The following is a 16630-nucleotide window of genomic DNA, read 5'->3' as shown; positions in this document are numbered from 1 at the left end:
CTAACAAAGATTTAACTTAGCTAAGTTCTAGAAGCAGAGAATGGGCAAAATGATCAAAGATATTAAAAGGTAAGAAGTTTCTTGAACTATGGAAGATAACCCTACAAATCCAGCTCAGGATTAAAAAAAATTCAGATGTATAAAAGGCTGAAGACAAAAACAGAGAAAAGATTAACCTGAAAGGCATAGAATACTGACAGCTATATCTTCTTTAACAGACCCAAACACAAGAGAATCTTCAATATGCTGAAGATAACTGATGATCTTAAAGTTATTATACCCAACCAAAATACTAGTTAAGAATGAGGGCTGCAGTACTTTCACTGTAAATTCCACAAAAACATTATTCAGGCAGAAGACAAGTAATCACCCCTAAAGGATTTAAAGTCCAAGAAATGAGGGGCAAAAAAAATTATCTGCACATAGGCAAAATATTTTTAAACACTATAACCCCTGTGCAGTGTGCTAAAAATTAAGCTACAGCATTAACAAGGGCAAAAGGGAAGAAAATGGATTATGGTATTCTAATTTTCCCAAGTATGTATTATTGTAATTTCTGGGTTAGCTCCTAAAAAATTAGATGCAGATGATTATAACTTCCAGAGTAGAAGGAAAAAGACAATCAAGAACTTTTGCAATCAACCTAAAAGAAAAATAGAGCGGGCAAATAGAAAAAACACACCACACACGCTCAGATGTAATCCTAAATATGTCAATGTCTCAAAGTAAAATATAATCTTAATTTTTAAAGACGCTGGTAATATTGTACTAACATCAGGAGAAAAAAAAGTAAGGAAAGGCATTACTAGAGATGAAAAAGACACTTTATAATGAGATTCAATTCATTTTCAATATATGTAATCTAGAAGTCAATGGAAAGACATAGTTCAGACTAACATGACTGGGGAAAATCTTCACTTGATACTTGAACAAGAAAATCTCCACTAAAAAGAAATTAAATCAGATCATAACCTGATTATTTATGGTCATGTAACAGCTAGATATCCAGACATGCTATAAAATAACTTCTTCCCATCCAAGTAAACCTGATTCCAAATAAGTTCTCCCTTCAATAAGGAAAGAAAGTCAACACTAAATCTGAAAGGAACTATTATATATAGACTTTCCTCTTCTTTGCAGATAAAATAGTTACTTGCTCACAACAGAGCGGAAACTAAGATTTAAAACCTGACTTCCAAAACCCTTATCCAGTCCACTAGTCCAAAAACCAAGGCTAATAACTTACTGCTACACAGATTATACAGTAACAAATTAGTTATTTCTTTACCAAAAAAAAAAAAAAAAAAAACCAAAAACCTACTTCATGGTGATAGCATCATTAAGAATTCTACATTTAAAGCGAGAATTCAAGGAATGTGTAATAACCCAGCAAAAACAATTCACCCACACAGGACATGCATACATGTAGGGGTGTGTGTGTACGTACGCGCGCGTGTATATGCATGTGTGTACAGACAAAGGAGCAAACAAAAGGCCAAGGAGCCATCACCTAATTACCATGTCAACAGTTCCATGCTAAACAATCTCAAGATTAGGCGTTGTGGCTTTTACTTGGAGCACAGTGAGTGGAACCCAAAGAAGAAGGCTTATGAATTCTGAGCTGAGGAATAGCAAGAGTTTAACTCAAGGAAACTTCCCTCAAAGACCAACACAAAATCGTTATCATAAATCAAGTTTAAGTAACTACTGGTAAATCCTTTAACTGATCTATACCTCAGTGTCCCCATTAAAATGTTGATACCTACCTCCAGAAGCATTAAATGCATTTACTTACAATTTAAAACATTCACTGAATATTGACCCAGTAAATGCTGACTGTTGTATTTTTGTGCTCCTGTGTCCGCATTACCTTAGAAAATAATCAAATAAGCTCTTCAAAATTAGTCTCCTTTCCCAATAAAATTCAAAATGTACAAACAAGGATAAATGTACTTGCAAATCAGGCAGAATTGGTAATCAGAAAGTTCTGAGGCCACTTTTTATGGCATGCCCAATAATATGATCTAGAGGTCAGATGTCATTGTAAAAAACTTACAAAAGATGGGTAAAAGCAACAAAGCTCACCCTCTAACACTGCCCAAAAAGAACTTATTCAGATGTAATCAGTGTGAAATGAGACTTGGTATCACCATTATAATAAGTTCCTGCACTCTATCCCTTTCTGTTTCTTCATATCATTCATCACGACTCATTCATTCAACATTTTACAATTTGCCCAGTTTGCTCAAAATATAAGATAAACATTCCAAATAGACGCTAAAATATATATTCTAAGAATCAACTGAGAAAACAATTACAAGTTTGGATTAAACTTGAGGACCTGAAAAAAAAAAAATCACTAGTTTACTAAATTGATGAAGATTCACTCTAATCCTATCTTTCATTAATATTTCAAATTTAAAACCAAACAAAAATTAATAAAGCACAGAATTTTAATTTGAAATCTTCATACCTTGAAAAGTCAAACAGATTTTGCCTCTTTTAGCCCATTTTGCAACAAAAGGACTGTTTTGAATGTATTTTGGGAAGTTAACAAATGTCACCTGCCAACAATATAGGGAAATTAAGTAATAAAATGGGCCACTGCTCCTTTCGGCTGGAACTGCCAAAATGACCAAGACAGACACGAAAGAGGAAAGGCACCCACTATATAGTTCTCTGTGCCCTTTAGAAAACATTAAGTTGGTCCTTTGGCCACATGCATGTGAGTCTACAAGGTGATGTTGGAGACATCATGGGGACAGGCACTGTTCAAAAAGAAAGGCCCCACAAATGTTACCATGGCAAAACTAGAAGCGTCTGTAATGTTACCCAGGATGCACTTAGCATCCTGGCAAACAAACAAGGACGTATTATTGAGCATAGTGAGCACTGTAAGGGTTGTTACCTTTCTGAAACGTGTAAAAAGAAAATTATCAGAAAAATAAGGAAGCCAAAGTACTTGGGTTAAACTGAAGCACTAGCCTGGCTCTACCCAGAGAAGCACTCTGTGAAAACCAATAGAAAGGAGCACAAACTGCTGGAACTCATTCCCTATTAATTCATGGCAAGGAATGTGGAGGAGGGGAGAAACAAACCAATAAGAACAGCATTTTGGATTAAATTAGCTCTGGTACAAGGTTTTGTTTTGTTTTAATCTCTAATGGCAAGAATAATGACATGTCACATTCAGTATTAGTTTAGTAATTTTCTGTCAATAGGTCCAATGCTAAAAATTGGTACTTTGAAACACATAAATTTTACAAGGATTTTCAAACTGATAAGGTGAAATTAAAAAATTGTATCAAAACAAAGGTGATCTAGAACGAGAATCCATGAAGTCGGTTTCCTAACAATAAAAGATGTCCAAATTGAGTTCCAACTATCCTCCAGAGGTGATTAGTCTTAAAGGAAATCACATTTTAGATTCGGGCCATCAATCTAAAATCAGACTACTTCTAACAAGTGATATGTTAATAGTCCCAGAAGATCACTGTAAACTTCCTTTACCACCTGTCTTTTTCATCCATATACAATTAGAGGTGGTATCTGTTACTTCCTAACAAGGAGTATTATTTTAAACATGAAAATAGGATGTAAACACCAATTAGAAAAGGCATTTTGTTTTACAACCTTCCCGAAAAGGGCAAGGGGTGTTAAGTCGTGGGCCTTTTGAAGTGGTCTTTACAGAATCAGTGAGTGAGTCTAAAACAGGGCACCCTGAGGACATCCTGTGCCAGATTCTTTTCCTATTCTGAAAGACCACCGCCTCCAAGAAGGGCTTCATTTCTAGCCTCCCTTCACTGCTTTTTCTGAGGGAGAAGAGGCATTCTCCAGCAGCAGGCTATCTTAAGTCCACACTGAACCTTCACTCCATCCCACACTCCCCCCCCCCACTCCAATCATCTCAAAAACAAAAAGCTAAGTATTTCCTAGGACCCTCAATAAAGGGAGTAATTTGCAAGAAAGCACCCGAAGTCCTCGATGAAAGACCCTGTTGGCCGAATCCTTTCCTCCACCTTCTAACTGTTCTCGAGAATTCTATCAGGATCAATGGTCGCCAAGAAAAAAGCCGGCCAAGCTATCCAGCCTAATTCTAACTGTACCTCAGGCACACACGCTCTTTTGTTAATAACAGCTAACACGGGCGCGCTTTTCACGCCATTAATTCTTTAAAATGCCAGCAGGGGTGGACCTGCCTCACCATCCATCACCAAAAATACTGACCATTAAGAAGCAGAGGAGAGTTTAGAAATCCAGGGGCTCAGCTAGCCACTCACTGATTCATCCCCACAGCCCACCATCTCGACACTTCCAGGGAAGGACAACCCAGGGGGTGGGGGTGAGGGTGGAGGTGGGGGGTCTCCAATCTGGGCCCGGCGGAGGCCACGTGTCGAGGGAAGCCGCCGGGGTTTCCCCTCCCAGCAGCGTCGCCGCCTCCTGTGGGCGGGGAGCCCAGAAGCCTCGCCGCCTCCCCGCCCCTCCCCGCCTCGGGGCCTCGTCCCTTCGCAGCCCCTCCCTCCCGTCGGAATTCGCAGCCTCCGCCGTTCTGCCGCCCCCCCCCCCAGGCGGCCTCTCCCCGGGCATTATTTCCCAGTCCGCGGGGACGCCGAGCGGGCGGCGGGCTACGCGCTCGGGCCCGGCCTGCGCCGCGCGGCCGTCGCCCCCATAGGGCGCCCGGGCGTCGCCGCGGCCTCGCGTCACCCGCGCGGAGAAGCCGGTGGGGCTCAGGGCACCTCCGCGCAGACCAGAGCGGGCCCCCACCCTGCCCAGGCCGCGCCGCGCCCCCACAGCGGCCCCCCAAAAGGCGCCCGCCGGCCTTCGGGACCCTCTCAGGCTGCGGGGTCGCGACGCGGCGGGCGGCTCCGACGCCGGCCTCACAGGACGGCCGGGAGGCCGCCGGGGGCCCGCGGGCCCGCGCTCGGCTCCCGGGCCCTCCCCTCCGCGTAGGCCGCCGGGCCCACTCGACGCTGCCCCCGACTCTCTCAGGCCCCCATCCGTTACCGGCGGCGAGCGCGGGGAGCCAGGCGGCCGGAGCTGCGCAGGCGGTGACTCAGGGCGGCAGTGGCGGCGGGAGGAGCAGGAGGCGGCGCCGCGAGCAGATGGCGCTAAAAAAGACCCGAGAGCCCGCCGCTCGCGCTCATATACAATTAGCGTCAGCACGTAGGGCCCGCTCCTCCGCCCTCCCCCTGGCCTCGCCGTCTCCCAGCAACGCGGGCGGGAGGCGGGCCTAGGAGGGTTGCCTAGCAACCGAGCCGTCCTTCATCCCTGCCGACCTCCACGCTCAATGCACCGGGTTAGGGTTCCTCTGGTTTCCACCTCCCTCTTCTGCTACGCTCCACGCCGTCGCTTTTCATCCTCAAAGCGTTAGGGAAAAAAAAAAATATATATATATATATCTCAACCCTTGCTAGGGATAGTGCCCTGATCTGCCCACTCGCCCTGGGTGCACTTCATGCCCCTCCGCGTGGTGCAGGGAGTGGAGAGAGGACAGAGGGAATTCATCCCCAGCTGCAGGCTCGCCGCCTACTGACTACAGGAACGCGTTGGTTCCTGTCCCGGACCCGGCCTAAAGCTTGCAGCTCCAGTGCCCGGGTAACCATTTTCTTTCCCCGCCCTTCGCAACCCTCCCTACCCCTCTACTCCCCTCCCCTCCCCCAGAACAACAGTTCTCTCCTCCTGACCAATCCAACGGTATCTACTGGTGGGTGTCCTTGGCGCCCGGGGGTGCACCTCCTCCCTACCCCTCTAACCTTTCACCGCCTGCTGTCCCTTGTTTCTGCGAAAGCGCTTGATCAAAATTTGTGTATTTTCTAGATGCCTTATAATGGGGACACTGATGTTTCATCTTCTGAAAAAGTAAACCCTCTGTAATCTGCAGCCCTGTGAAACCTCCTGGCTATTGAGTGCTACTAACTCTTAAGGTAGTAGTTCTCCAAGTCTGTTGCAGGGCTCCTAGGCCTTCTCAAGAGGGAGACCAAAACTATTTCCATAATAATACAAAGATGGTGTTTGCCTTTTCTGCTGTCATTTAGTGTACAGTGGGGTTTTCCAGAGGCTACATAACATGTGATATGGAAATATTGAAAACAAGCGGATATGTGAATCCAGTCATGTGCTGTTAAACCAGAGACCGCAGATTCCCAAAAACATAAAACACTGCCACTCTACTCAATTTTTTGGTTAATTTTGGCAAGTAGCTTTTCATCTAAAAGATGTTGTGAACATTTAATTGTTTTCAAATGAAATAATGAAAAATTACTGTAAATGTCTATTTTAATTTCTATTATAATATCAGTGTCTATAATGCATATAAAAGTAATTTAGGGTCCTCATTTTAAGAGTGTAAAGGAATCCTGAGACCAAAAAGATTGAGATCCTCTTCTCTAAATGCTTCATGCCTTGAAACTTCAAATTCTAAGTTTAGAGTATTGTCATTCTCACTTTTAGCTACTAACTTTATTCCATTTTAGAGGAAACAATTTTTCCCTTGGTACTCCCCAACCTTGTTGACATTACTTGTCTTTCCTATTATTTTTTTTTTTTTTGTTTTTTGTTTTTTTTTTTTTTTTTTTTTTTTATAGAGGCATGCTTTATTTATTTATTTATTTGTTTGTTTGTTTTGTTTATACATGCACTGGGTACAGTCAGAAGCGCGGGAGGGTGAGAGAATTCACCAGAGCCAGAGCGGGGAGCAGAGCAGGCAGAAGGACCGAAGTACACTGCTGAGGGGAGCAGCGGGCGGCAGGAGAGGTCTGCGCGCCATGTGGGACCCTCCTCCAGTGGCCGGGGAGCAGCCGGGGATCGAACCGGCGCCACAGAGGCTGCGGGCAGCTTCGCAACCCAGTGCTCAACCGCTGCGCCACCGGGGAGGCCCTGTCTTTCCTATTATACCCTACAAATGCCTCTGTTTGCCAATAACATCAGCAGTGACTCCTCATCATTAAGGAGTTTGTGTAATGAGAAAGAATGCAGGATACATAAGCTAGGTAGACCAAAGTCCGCCACCCCCCTCCAAACTTGGTGCTAACTTTCAAGGAGGCCTGGAGAGCACTGCATTCTAATCAAAGCTATGCATAACACAAGGTAATTAGCACACTTAAATTTATGAAACAGCTTCACCTCCTTTCTGTAAACTTCTGTGATGGTAGAACTTCTAAGATCAAATTGAGAGGTTAGCCATCATGCGAGTTTCTAAGCCTTCGCAATTTTAGGCATTGACCTAAGGGCCCTAAGTTCTGACACTGCGCTCCAAGCTCCATATTTGAAGGCTTATTGCCAGTTTATTTCTCTTTCCCCTTTTCTGTAGCATCCACCTCTAACTTCCTCCAGGTTCCTCAACACCTTCTTTCATTGTATCCTAACTATTCAAAGAAACAAAACACTAATCAATTACTAATTATGCATGACTTTTAATGTGATCTCTTGAACCCAACTTGTAACTCTAAACCTCTAAAACCAAACACTTATGCAATTATTCAAGAATATTTATATGTGAGGAGCAACCTGAGACTCTGGAAATACATTGAACAAGAAAGATAAGGGTCTTCATTTTTTAAGTTATGTTCCAATGAGGTGGGGCAAATAATAGTCAAGTAATGGAATAATATTAGTTGTAAGTGAAAAAAAAAAAAAAGAAAATACAATAGAGGTAACTGACCTGAAGATACCATTGAACTTTTCATTTAACCCCCCCACCCCCAAATCACAAAATGTGTTAATTTAATTAATTTACATTTCAATTACAATAAATGGTGGCCCTAATCACTGATCTTGGCCCATGCTAAACTTTCAGTTAAAGTTCCTTTAAAGTTTCTTCACCTCCCACTATTATTTTATTTAGTAGATTTTTACAGCATTGTATCCTAGTGCACAGATTAGAAGTATGGCTTTGGAGTCAAACAGCCCAAGCTTCACTTCTGTTTTGTTGTGAAACAACATGTAAACTGCTGAATATGGTACCTGAAATATATGTAAATACTCAATAAAAGTTAAACATCATAAACCTACTACTTAAAATTGTTGTATTTAAAGGTTGAAGATTACCCCCTTCAGTACAGGTTTTGAAATATTTTATTAAAAGTTAACATCACAAATTTCAAATTGTATTTCCCTGAGCTGAAATAACCCATACCAATTACGTAAAAGGTACTACATTCTAAATAAAAATTAGATACACTGCAGACATCAATGACAATGACAAGGGCAGTATCTTAAATGCTCTTGTGTCTGTATTTCAGCTCTTAATTTGTAAGAAAGTGTTGGTTCGTCCCAATATTCCATGGATTTACATGAGTACTTATCTACTCCCACCCTTAGGATCCCCTCCTGTAAAATGCACTAATAATTCTAACAAAATTGCTTATTCATCAGCATGAAATAGGGAAATCTATACTCGTTCCCAGAGCAATGACTTTCACTTTGAGTATTCAATAAATGTTTATTTTCTCCCTTCACGATTAGTCAATATATATAAAATTTCTAAGGATTCCAATAATAATTATCACAAAAAACTGCATAAGATGCATTTCAATAACTTATCTCAGTTAAGAACCTGGTTGATTTTAATTTTTGCCATTTTTTCCAAATTATTATAAAATGCAATGTAAAAGAAAAATTCCAATGGGAAATGGTATACAAATTGTCTTAAATTTCTCCCTCTGCATCCTAAAAAGAATTGATAATTTTTTTTTGCTTGACCATATCTTTATTTTTGGCATCATTTTTAATTGTAATGTTCATGAAGTGATTTTACATAGATTCATACATGGTGATACAAAATAATACAGAGAGATTCATATGAGCTTTACCCAGTTTGCCACAATGGTAAGAACAAACCACAATCTTATTCAGATTTCTTCGGCTTCAACTGGATCCCTTGTATATGTTCTATTGTTTAGTTCTACACAATAATATTGCATGTGTGAGTTTGTGTATCTGTCACCACAGAGATGAAACAGAACAGTTCTCTTACCACAAGGATCCCTTACATTACCCTATTAAAATGGCCACAGTTTTTTTTTAATTTGCATGCTAAATATGATTCTTATTTCCCAGATTTTACTTCCCCCCACGTTTTTCTTTTTACAAATAAACCACTAAAGCAGAAGAGATGACTCCTTTTGTAGCTCTTCAATATTTCTTACTTCAATTATTTTCAATAGCCTTGTAATTGATCTCCCTAATACCAGTTTCTTATTTTTCTGTTGTCCATTGCCAAAGTCATGGTTCTAAAATACAAGTCTAATCAAGTCTACATTATTATACAACCTTCAATGGCTCATCTACATGATGAAATAAGTTGTACAAAATCCATCCCACTGCAAATTCGTCTATTTTTCTGGTCATACCGCCCATGAACCGAATACTTCATGATTTTGAACTAATAGCTACAAAGAATAAAGTAAGTATCTGTCACTCCATACTGATATAAAAAATATCCAATAAATAATGAATGATGGAGAAGGGAATTCCTTTTAGAAGAATTCCAAAGAGTATATGTAGACATATCCCCATGACAGTATCCCTGAGACAGCAAACACCATGGTTTACCTGTGGACTGGATCTAATGACACACTTCTGAAGAAGAGTATGGAGAGGAGAAAATAACTTTATTGTGGAGAGACCTGGCAAATACCCCCAACTAAATGGTAATAATGAGGGTATCAGGTAGAAAGCACGGTCTTAAAAAAAGAAGGATTTATGGTGATCCCACCATTTCTCCTGCCCTCAATCTCTGCATTCTTTGCAGTTTCCAGTTGTGCTGTGTGGGACAGAGCATAGAATTTCACCACTTCTTGAGGTCTGTAGGAGTCACTATGAGAAGGGCCCATAGAAAAATATACCGTTTTCACTGGTAAACAAGTGGTGGTTACTAATGATGATGACTGTATACATTGGTTCTGGATTTGCTGCACCTTTCCCTATAATAAGACACCAACTGCTTAAGAAAAAGAGGTGTTTTAGTGTATCCATACAGCAGATATGAAGAGGATTATTTTAAGAAGTGTGATCTCTTTGAAAACTCAAACTCTTCAACACAGCATACTAGATACATTTGTAAACAAACTTATGGCATGAATCTATAATGCCTATCTCCGGGGGGGAAAAAAAGAAGCTATCAAAGAAGACATCACAGGAAGTAAGAACTTATGTGACAAGAGCAGTACAGCATTCCTGCCAACAGGATCTCCATATGGCAGAAGTTTTGGTCTAACTGTTCAAGGTTATGGAGGAAAAACAATATAAAGTACAAAATTGCTAAAATAATCACTTCCTGCTTTTGGCTGGACATGGATTTCATATACACAAATATTATAGCCAAGTCCTGAAATGCTGGTATCAAGTGTTTGTTAGTTCAATTTGGGCCTATTCATTATTTTCAGTTGTCAACATTGAAAGTCTATTGAACAGCGAAATGTCACTTCTTATTAATGAAAAAATGTATTTACAAAGTTTTACACAGTCAGGGGTTGTATTCTTTATAGGTCAGTGTAAATCTATGTTCCAAAATCTTACAAAAAAAACTCTTTTAGAAACACTTGTGAAAAATATCTTACAAAATCCAGAAGACAGAAACTGACCCAGTAAGAGCTGAGACAGCAAACACTATATCTTGCTTATGTGCAGGGAATTACACTAAGTGACCTACATGTTTCAACTGTCACAACAACCCTACTCTCAATATCACTGTTTGATAGATGAGGTCACCGAGGTCCAGCGAGGTTAAGCAAATTTTGCAAAGTTGCAATCAGTTCAGTAAGTGGCAAAGCCAGAATTCCATAAAATCAGGTAATTCCAGCCTAAATAAAGGAGTGATGCTATTTGGTTCCTTAATTCATGTCTTAATTCAACAGGTAGTGTAGTATAATTTACAAAATGGAACATCTAAATTGCGAGCCAGGAACACTTCACGGGACTAAGAGCAGGACTTCCTGGCAGGCACAGGCTGCTTTACTACCTCAAAGCAGAATGCAGACCTGGAAAAATTAAAAAAGAAAAACAGAAGGGACTGAGCTTTGTTGTCTAATTCTTTCTCCTAAACTCCCAAATCAGATATATCACTCCCTGTCCCCTGGGGATAAATAATGGAACTAGAGAGAGTAAAAGCAGGCTTATCTCCTGGAGGTCCTTCCATGCTGACACCTGAGGCCAAGAAAATGGCAGCCCCCAAGAGCTTTTTCTCCTTTCTAGAGCATTGCACGGCAGATCTTACTGTTGGAGTTCAGATGAGGGTTCAGTGCCTGAGGTTCTTGGGTGTCTCTGAGAAAGAATTCAACAGAGGTTCCCTTCATTAGACACAGGCAGACAGTGATCTGCAGTTTGCATTTTTTTATAATGTTCTTTGATGAAATCATTGTGGAATTTGCCGCCTTGGGGTCAGGTTGGGTTGGTCTTTTTTTTTTTTTCTTTTTTTAAATTTTTTTTTAAGATTTATTTATTTATACAAGAACTGGGTACAGGTCAGAGGCGCGGGAGGGTGAGAGAATTCACCAGAGACAGAGCAGGGAGCAGAACAGGCAGACGGACAGAAAACACTGTTGAGGGGAGCAGCGGGAGCGACAGGAGAGGTCTGCCCTGTCATGTGGGTTACTCCCTGGCCTGCTGGGAATCGAACCCAAACTGCAGAGGCTGTGGACAGCTTCACAGCACAGCACTCAACCCACTGTGCCACCGGGGAGGCCCAGTCTTTATTTTTTTTTTTAAGATTTATCTTATGTTTGTATACAAGTACCAGGGTACAGGCCAGGGGTGTGGGGTGAGAGGATTCACCAGAGACAAAGTAGGGAACAGAACAGGCAGACTGACTGAAATACACTGCTGAGGGGAGCGGAAGGCAAGACAGGAGAGGTCTGCTGTGCCATGTAGGAATAGAACTAATGCTGCAACAGGGTGGTCCCCAGGAAAGGGGGAGGTTCCCTGTCCCACCCAAGGGAGGGTGGAGCTGAGCAGGAGGAGGAGAAGGAGAAGAAGAGACTGAGGAAGGAAGGAAGCAAGATGGAGCCAGGAGACCTGGAGGAGGCGCATGGAGCCTAGAGACATGTGAAGAAACTGCGCTTGTCTTTTGGTCGTGGACTGGGTGACACAGATGTGGGTGAGACCCGTGGGGAGGTGACAATGGCAGCTTTTATCTGGATGTTGATTTTGCTCTTTTCCTTCCGGGCTTGTCTGGTTGTTTGTGACCCTTTTCTGTGGGTCCCCACTGGAAGATGTTTTAGACTTGTGGCAGGCTTTGGGGCCTTGCTCTGGGCCGAACCCATATGGATGGAGTTTTACCCACGAGGGGACGGGTAACTTTGGGTGCTTCATTTAGAAACTAGACTCTTTGCCTTACCTGTATTGTTTCCTAGTTTTTATTAAAGTTCCTTCCCATTAAAGTCTCCTATGTTTTGTGTTGATGCGGCAGATGGCAGAACCCATTTAGAATAGGCAGGTTTGCGGGGTTTGGGCTGCCCCTCTCCCTGTCCTATAACAATGCTACAGAGGTTGCAGACAGCTTCACAGTGCTGTGCTTAACCCTTTGTCCCACTAGGGAGGCCCAGGGTTGGTCTTGTATAATTGATAACCCCCTCAGCCCCCACCTCTGGCTGATTATCTTTTCTGATCTTACCTTAGATTCCTGGAAACTTCCATAGAGGTTTAGTTTAAAAGTAGGTTAAGATTGTCCCTACCCCCACCTCTGGTGTTTGCCCTTGTGAGACTTTCCATCCTAAATTTTTCTACTTTCAGTATCCATCACTGCTATCCCTATGCCGGTACTAAATGACTAAACTTGGACTTAAAGCCAGGTCATGAGATTTCAGAAGAATGTTCTTACTATCCTGGGATATTATGCCCTGGAGGCTGGGGCTTTTATGGAATAACTTCTTAAATTCACTGTGGGCAGTTAGCAAAGAGGCAATAATTAAATATCCGAGAGAGAGAGAGAGAGAGAGAGAGAGAGAGAGAGAGAGAGAGAGAAAGCACTGTATTGGGCTTCAGAACTGGGACACGGCTGCAATAACATCATCACCTTGGCTGCTTGGTCATGGTCAAGTCTCCAAATTCTTGGTCACTTCATTTCCTCTTTTGTAAAACCAGTTTAGCAAGTCCTGCCTTTCAACCACCTAAAGAATCAAATGAGATATTTCATAAAAGCACTTTGAACCAACATCAGGTTATAGTAAAAAATACTGTTATTAGTTAGGATGAAACTATTATTTCAATAATCTTAAATAAAATGGGTAAACCAGATTGGCTTTATGAATGTTTTGTTAAAAACAAAACCCCAAAAAAACAGGCCCAAAGTGAAGTTGCTCATGTCAAGATACACCAGAACTTAAGCTGGTTGCAGTTTCAACTCTCTTTGGAGAGAACTCCAAAGCAGAAGTTTAAGCTAAGCAATCTGGAGTTTCCTGGTGAGCCTGAGGGAGGTCATCTGTATGATGGGACTAACTTAAGGAAAGATAACTTTGAAATAATCTTTGTTTTCTTCTCCTAGGAATCTCATCCCCCCCTTGTGCTGATTATAAAAACGTTCCATTTTGTACAACCTTTACATAGCCCTTCTACTCACTAGGTACAATGCTGTCCATTTACGAATCATTTAATAAAGCCAAAGAAAGCTGTAGGATTAATTTGTTTGCAATTTTGTTATTCAGTAGTTTACATTTTAAAAGTAAATGCTTTAGAGGCTAGCAGAGGTACATTTAAAATCTGAGAGTCCTTCACTCACTCACTACTTGAACTTCAAGTGGATCAGAATTTGTATAACTAGGAGTATGGCCATAAGGTGTAAGTGGCTCAGCAATGATTTTATTTCTTACTTCAGGTAGTTTTAAGCAGATAAAAATGAAAATTGGGAGGTCAAAAGGTGGAGAGAGGGCCTCCCTGGTGGCTCAAGGGGTTAAGCGTCAGCATCATGAAGCAATCTGCAGTTACTGCAGCATGAAATCAATCCCCGGCCAGGGAGGTGACCCACATGGCGCAGCAGACCTCTCCTGTCTCGCCTGCTGCTCCCCTCAGCAGGTATTTCAGTCAGTCTGCCGGTTCTGCTCCCCACTCTGTCTCTGGTGAATCCTTTCACCCTCCGCACCTGTGGCCTACACCCCAGCTCTTGTATGCATAAATAAATAAATCTTTAAAAAAAAAAAAGGTGGAGAGAAAGAACCAATCCTGCTCTGTGAAGCATCAATTCCAAAGTAAGGCAGCACTACAAATAATGAAACAATTAGGGGAAAAATTTCTCTTCAATCTTACAAATTTACTAGATGGTAAAGTTTTCAAGAACTAGTATTTTTCTCTTCGTGTATGTGTGTAAGGGGAGGGGCGGCAACATTTGTGATTTATGTGTGTGTGCACATGTGCTTATGTATGAGAGTGACAGCCAGAAACATAGACCGAGACAGAAAAAGAGATGAAGAGGTGAGAAAGCCTACAGATTTAATAGTGATTCTTTGAATAACTGGACACAGCAAAAAAAAAAAAAAAAAAAATGACTACGAATCAGGAAGTCATCCTATACCAGATACCAAAGGTGCCAGAACTGTCATCTGGACTTGTGAGAAATAAGCATTTGTTGTATAAACCACATATTATGTGATATTTTTGTTATAGCAGCCTGAACAGATTAAGACAGATGTTCCCAAGCCCACCTCACAGACATGTACACTGTTCTTTGGGACTCAGAGTGACAAAGGTCACCACAGGCAACCTAAGACGGTCCCTGAATATTCTTGGATACTGAATGACTCAAGCTCTGGGGAAGGATTTTGAGATTGGTTTTGTGGGAAGAGGATAAGTATACTGATGGGTAGACTTGATAGGGACTAGGAAGAAAGAGAAGGGCACCAAATTTGGTATCAGAATCTGCACATACACACCCAGCATAGGCTGCACACAAACACCACATGATTAATGATCTGTTTTCTTTGATCTGTCTGAGATCCCTGCCCCCGTGACGCCCGGGGAAATGTCAGACATTGATGTCATCAGAAACTAACCAGGCCCAGTAAAACAGGAGATACCTGAGTCAAGATGACCAAGGAGGTGACAACGAACTCTGGGGTTACACATGTTGAACACCAGGGACACCAACTGTGATGGGCTGTTGTGAGGGGCTGTTTGATTATGATTAACTCTCTTTGTTGAACTCACTAGAAAAAGGCCAGCTCAGGGCCTCCCTGGTGGCGCAGCGGTTGAGCGCTGGGTTGCGAAGCTGCCCACGGCCTCTGTGCCGCCGGTTCGATCCCCGGCTGCTCCCCGGCCACCGGAGGAGGGTCCCACATGGCGCGCAGACCTCTCCTGCCGCCCGCTGCTGCTCCCCTCAGCAGTGTGCCTCGGTCCTTCTGCCTGCTCTGCTCCCCGCTCTGGCTCTGGTGAATTCTCTCACCCTCCCGTGCTTCTGACTGTACCCAGTGCATGTATAAACAAAAACAAACAAATAAATAAATAAATGAATAAAATACGTGCCTCTTTAAAAAAAAAAAAAAAAGGCCAGCTCAAAATAAGATGTCAGAACATTTTTGGGGGGTAACATATCTGCTGTTCTCTAGAATTGCTGGCTTTCTGACAGCAAAAGTATACCTTGTAGCTTCAATTCCTGTCTCTGCTCATTGGCTTTGGCAGCAACAGGCAGCCTGACCCTGGCATTTCTGGCAAATGACCTACAAAAGGGGTAACCAGATATCTGAAACCAGAGACACCAGTAAGGAATCTAGAGTTTCTCTGGTCACTGCTATAGCCACTACACACCTGTAACTGTTGAGCTCTTGAAATGTGATTAGTACGAATTAAGATGCTCTGTAAGTGCGAAATATACACTAGATTCTAAAAGATAACACGAAGAATAAGAATTTAAGATATTTCATTAATTGTTAATTACATGTTGAAATGATAATTATTTTACTATACTGTGTCAAATAAAATGTATTAAAATTAATTTCACTTGTTTCTTTTTTATTTGATTTAAAATGTGGGTCACTAAAAATTTTTAAATTAGATTTGTGCCTTGCATTATATTTTTATTAGACAGCACTAGACTATGCCATAGCCCACAGACCAAATCCAGCCCAATGCCTATTTTTGTAAATAAAGTTTTATTGAAACACAACTAAACCCATTTGCTTACATATCATCTATGGCTATTTTCCCTACAATGGCAGAGTTAAATTGTTGTAAAAGAGACAAACTCTTCAAAGCCTAAACTATCAACTATGTGACCATTTACAGAAAAGGTTGCCAGCCTCTGGTCTAAACTACAGGGAAAGTTATATTTATTTATTATTTTTTAAAATGTTTATTTATTTATTTATGCATACAAGAACTGGGGTACAGGCCAGAGGTGTTGGGGGGCAGTGAGAGGATTCACCAGATACAGAGCGGGGAACAGAATAGACAGACTGATGAAATACACTGCTGAGGGGAGCAGCAGGCAAGTCATGAGAGGTCTGCTGTACCATGTGGTTAGTTCCCTGGCTGGCCAGGGATTGAACTCATGCTGCAGAGGATGCAGATAGCTTCACATTGCTGTACTTAACCCCTTTTGCCACCAGCAAGGCCCAGAAAGTTATATTTAACATAGAGTTTAAAATTATTTTCCCTTAAAGTCTATAATTTCTTTTAGTAACTTCCAACTCTAGATAAAGCCTCA

General features: G+C 41.8%; 1 protein-coding gene and 1 long non-coding RNA gene across 10 annotated transcripts in view; one reads left to right on the top strand and one right to left on the bottom strand.

Moving 5' to 3' along the window:
• Positions 1 to 5096, bottom strand: part of NAP1L1 (nucleosome assembly protein 1 like 1) — a 39073-nt gene extending 33977 nt beyond the window's left edge. For 2 of the 8 annotated variants that reach the window (XM_054696206.1, XM_054696207.1), the window contains exon 1: positions 5005 to 5047. Coding sequence is in view for 4 of the 8 variants with exons in the window: in XM_054696203.1 (XP_054552178.1) it covers positions 2474 to 2699 (226 nt within the window). In the remaining 4 variants the exon portion in view is untranslated. Of the gene's footprint in view, positions 1 to 2473; positions 2779 to 4227; positions 4418 to 5004 lie in introns of those variants that run through there. The other 6 variants (XM_037513953.2, XM_054696201.1, XM_054696204.1 and 3 more) reach the window with 5 other exon arrangements.
• Positions 5080 to 6237, top strand: LOC119247488 (uncharacterized). 2 transcript variants are annotated; one of them, XR_008552200.1, is made up of 4 exons: positions 5080 to 5163; positions 5415 to 5595; positions 5818 to 5924; positions 6036 to 6237. It is a non-coding gene; the product is annotated as an uncharacterized LOC119247488 (long non-coding RNA). The 2 variants fall into 2 exon arrangements; XR_005125768.2 differs by lacking the exon at positions 5080 to 5163 and having other exon boundaries at positions 5190 to 5595.
• Positions 6238 to 16630: the final 10393 nt, after the last annotated feature.

The sequence above is a fragment of the Talpa occidentalis genome, unplaced genomic scaffold (assembly GCF_014898055.3).
Source record: "Talpa occidentalis isolate TD23 unplaced genomic scaffold, MPIMG_talOcc4v2.1 talOcc4.16, whole genome shotgun sequence".
Lineage (NCBI taxonomy): Eukaryota > Metazoa > Chordata > Mammalia > Eulipotyphla > Talpidae > Talpa > Talpa occidentalis.
This window is presented reverse-complemented; position numbering and strand designations above follow the sequence as displayed.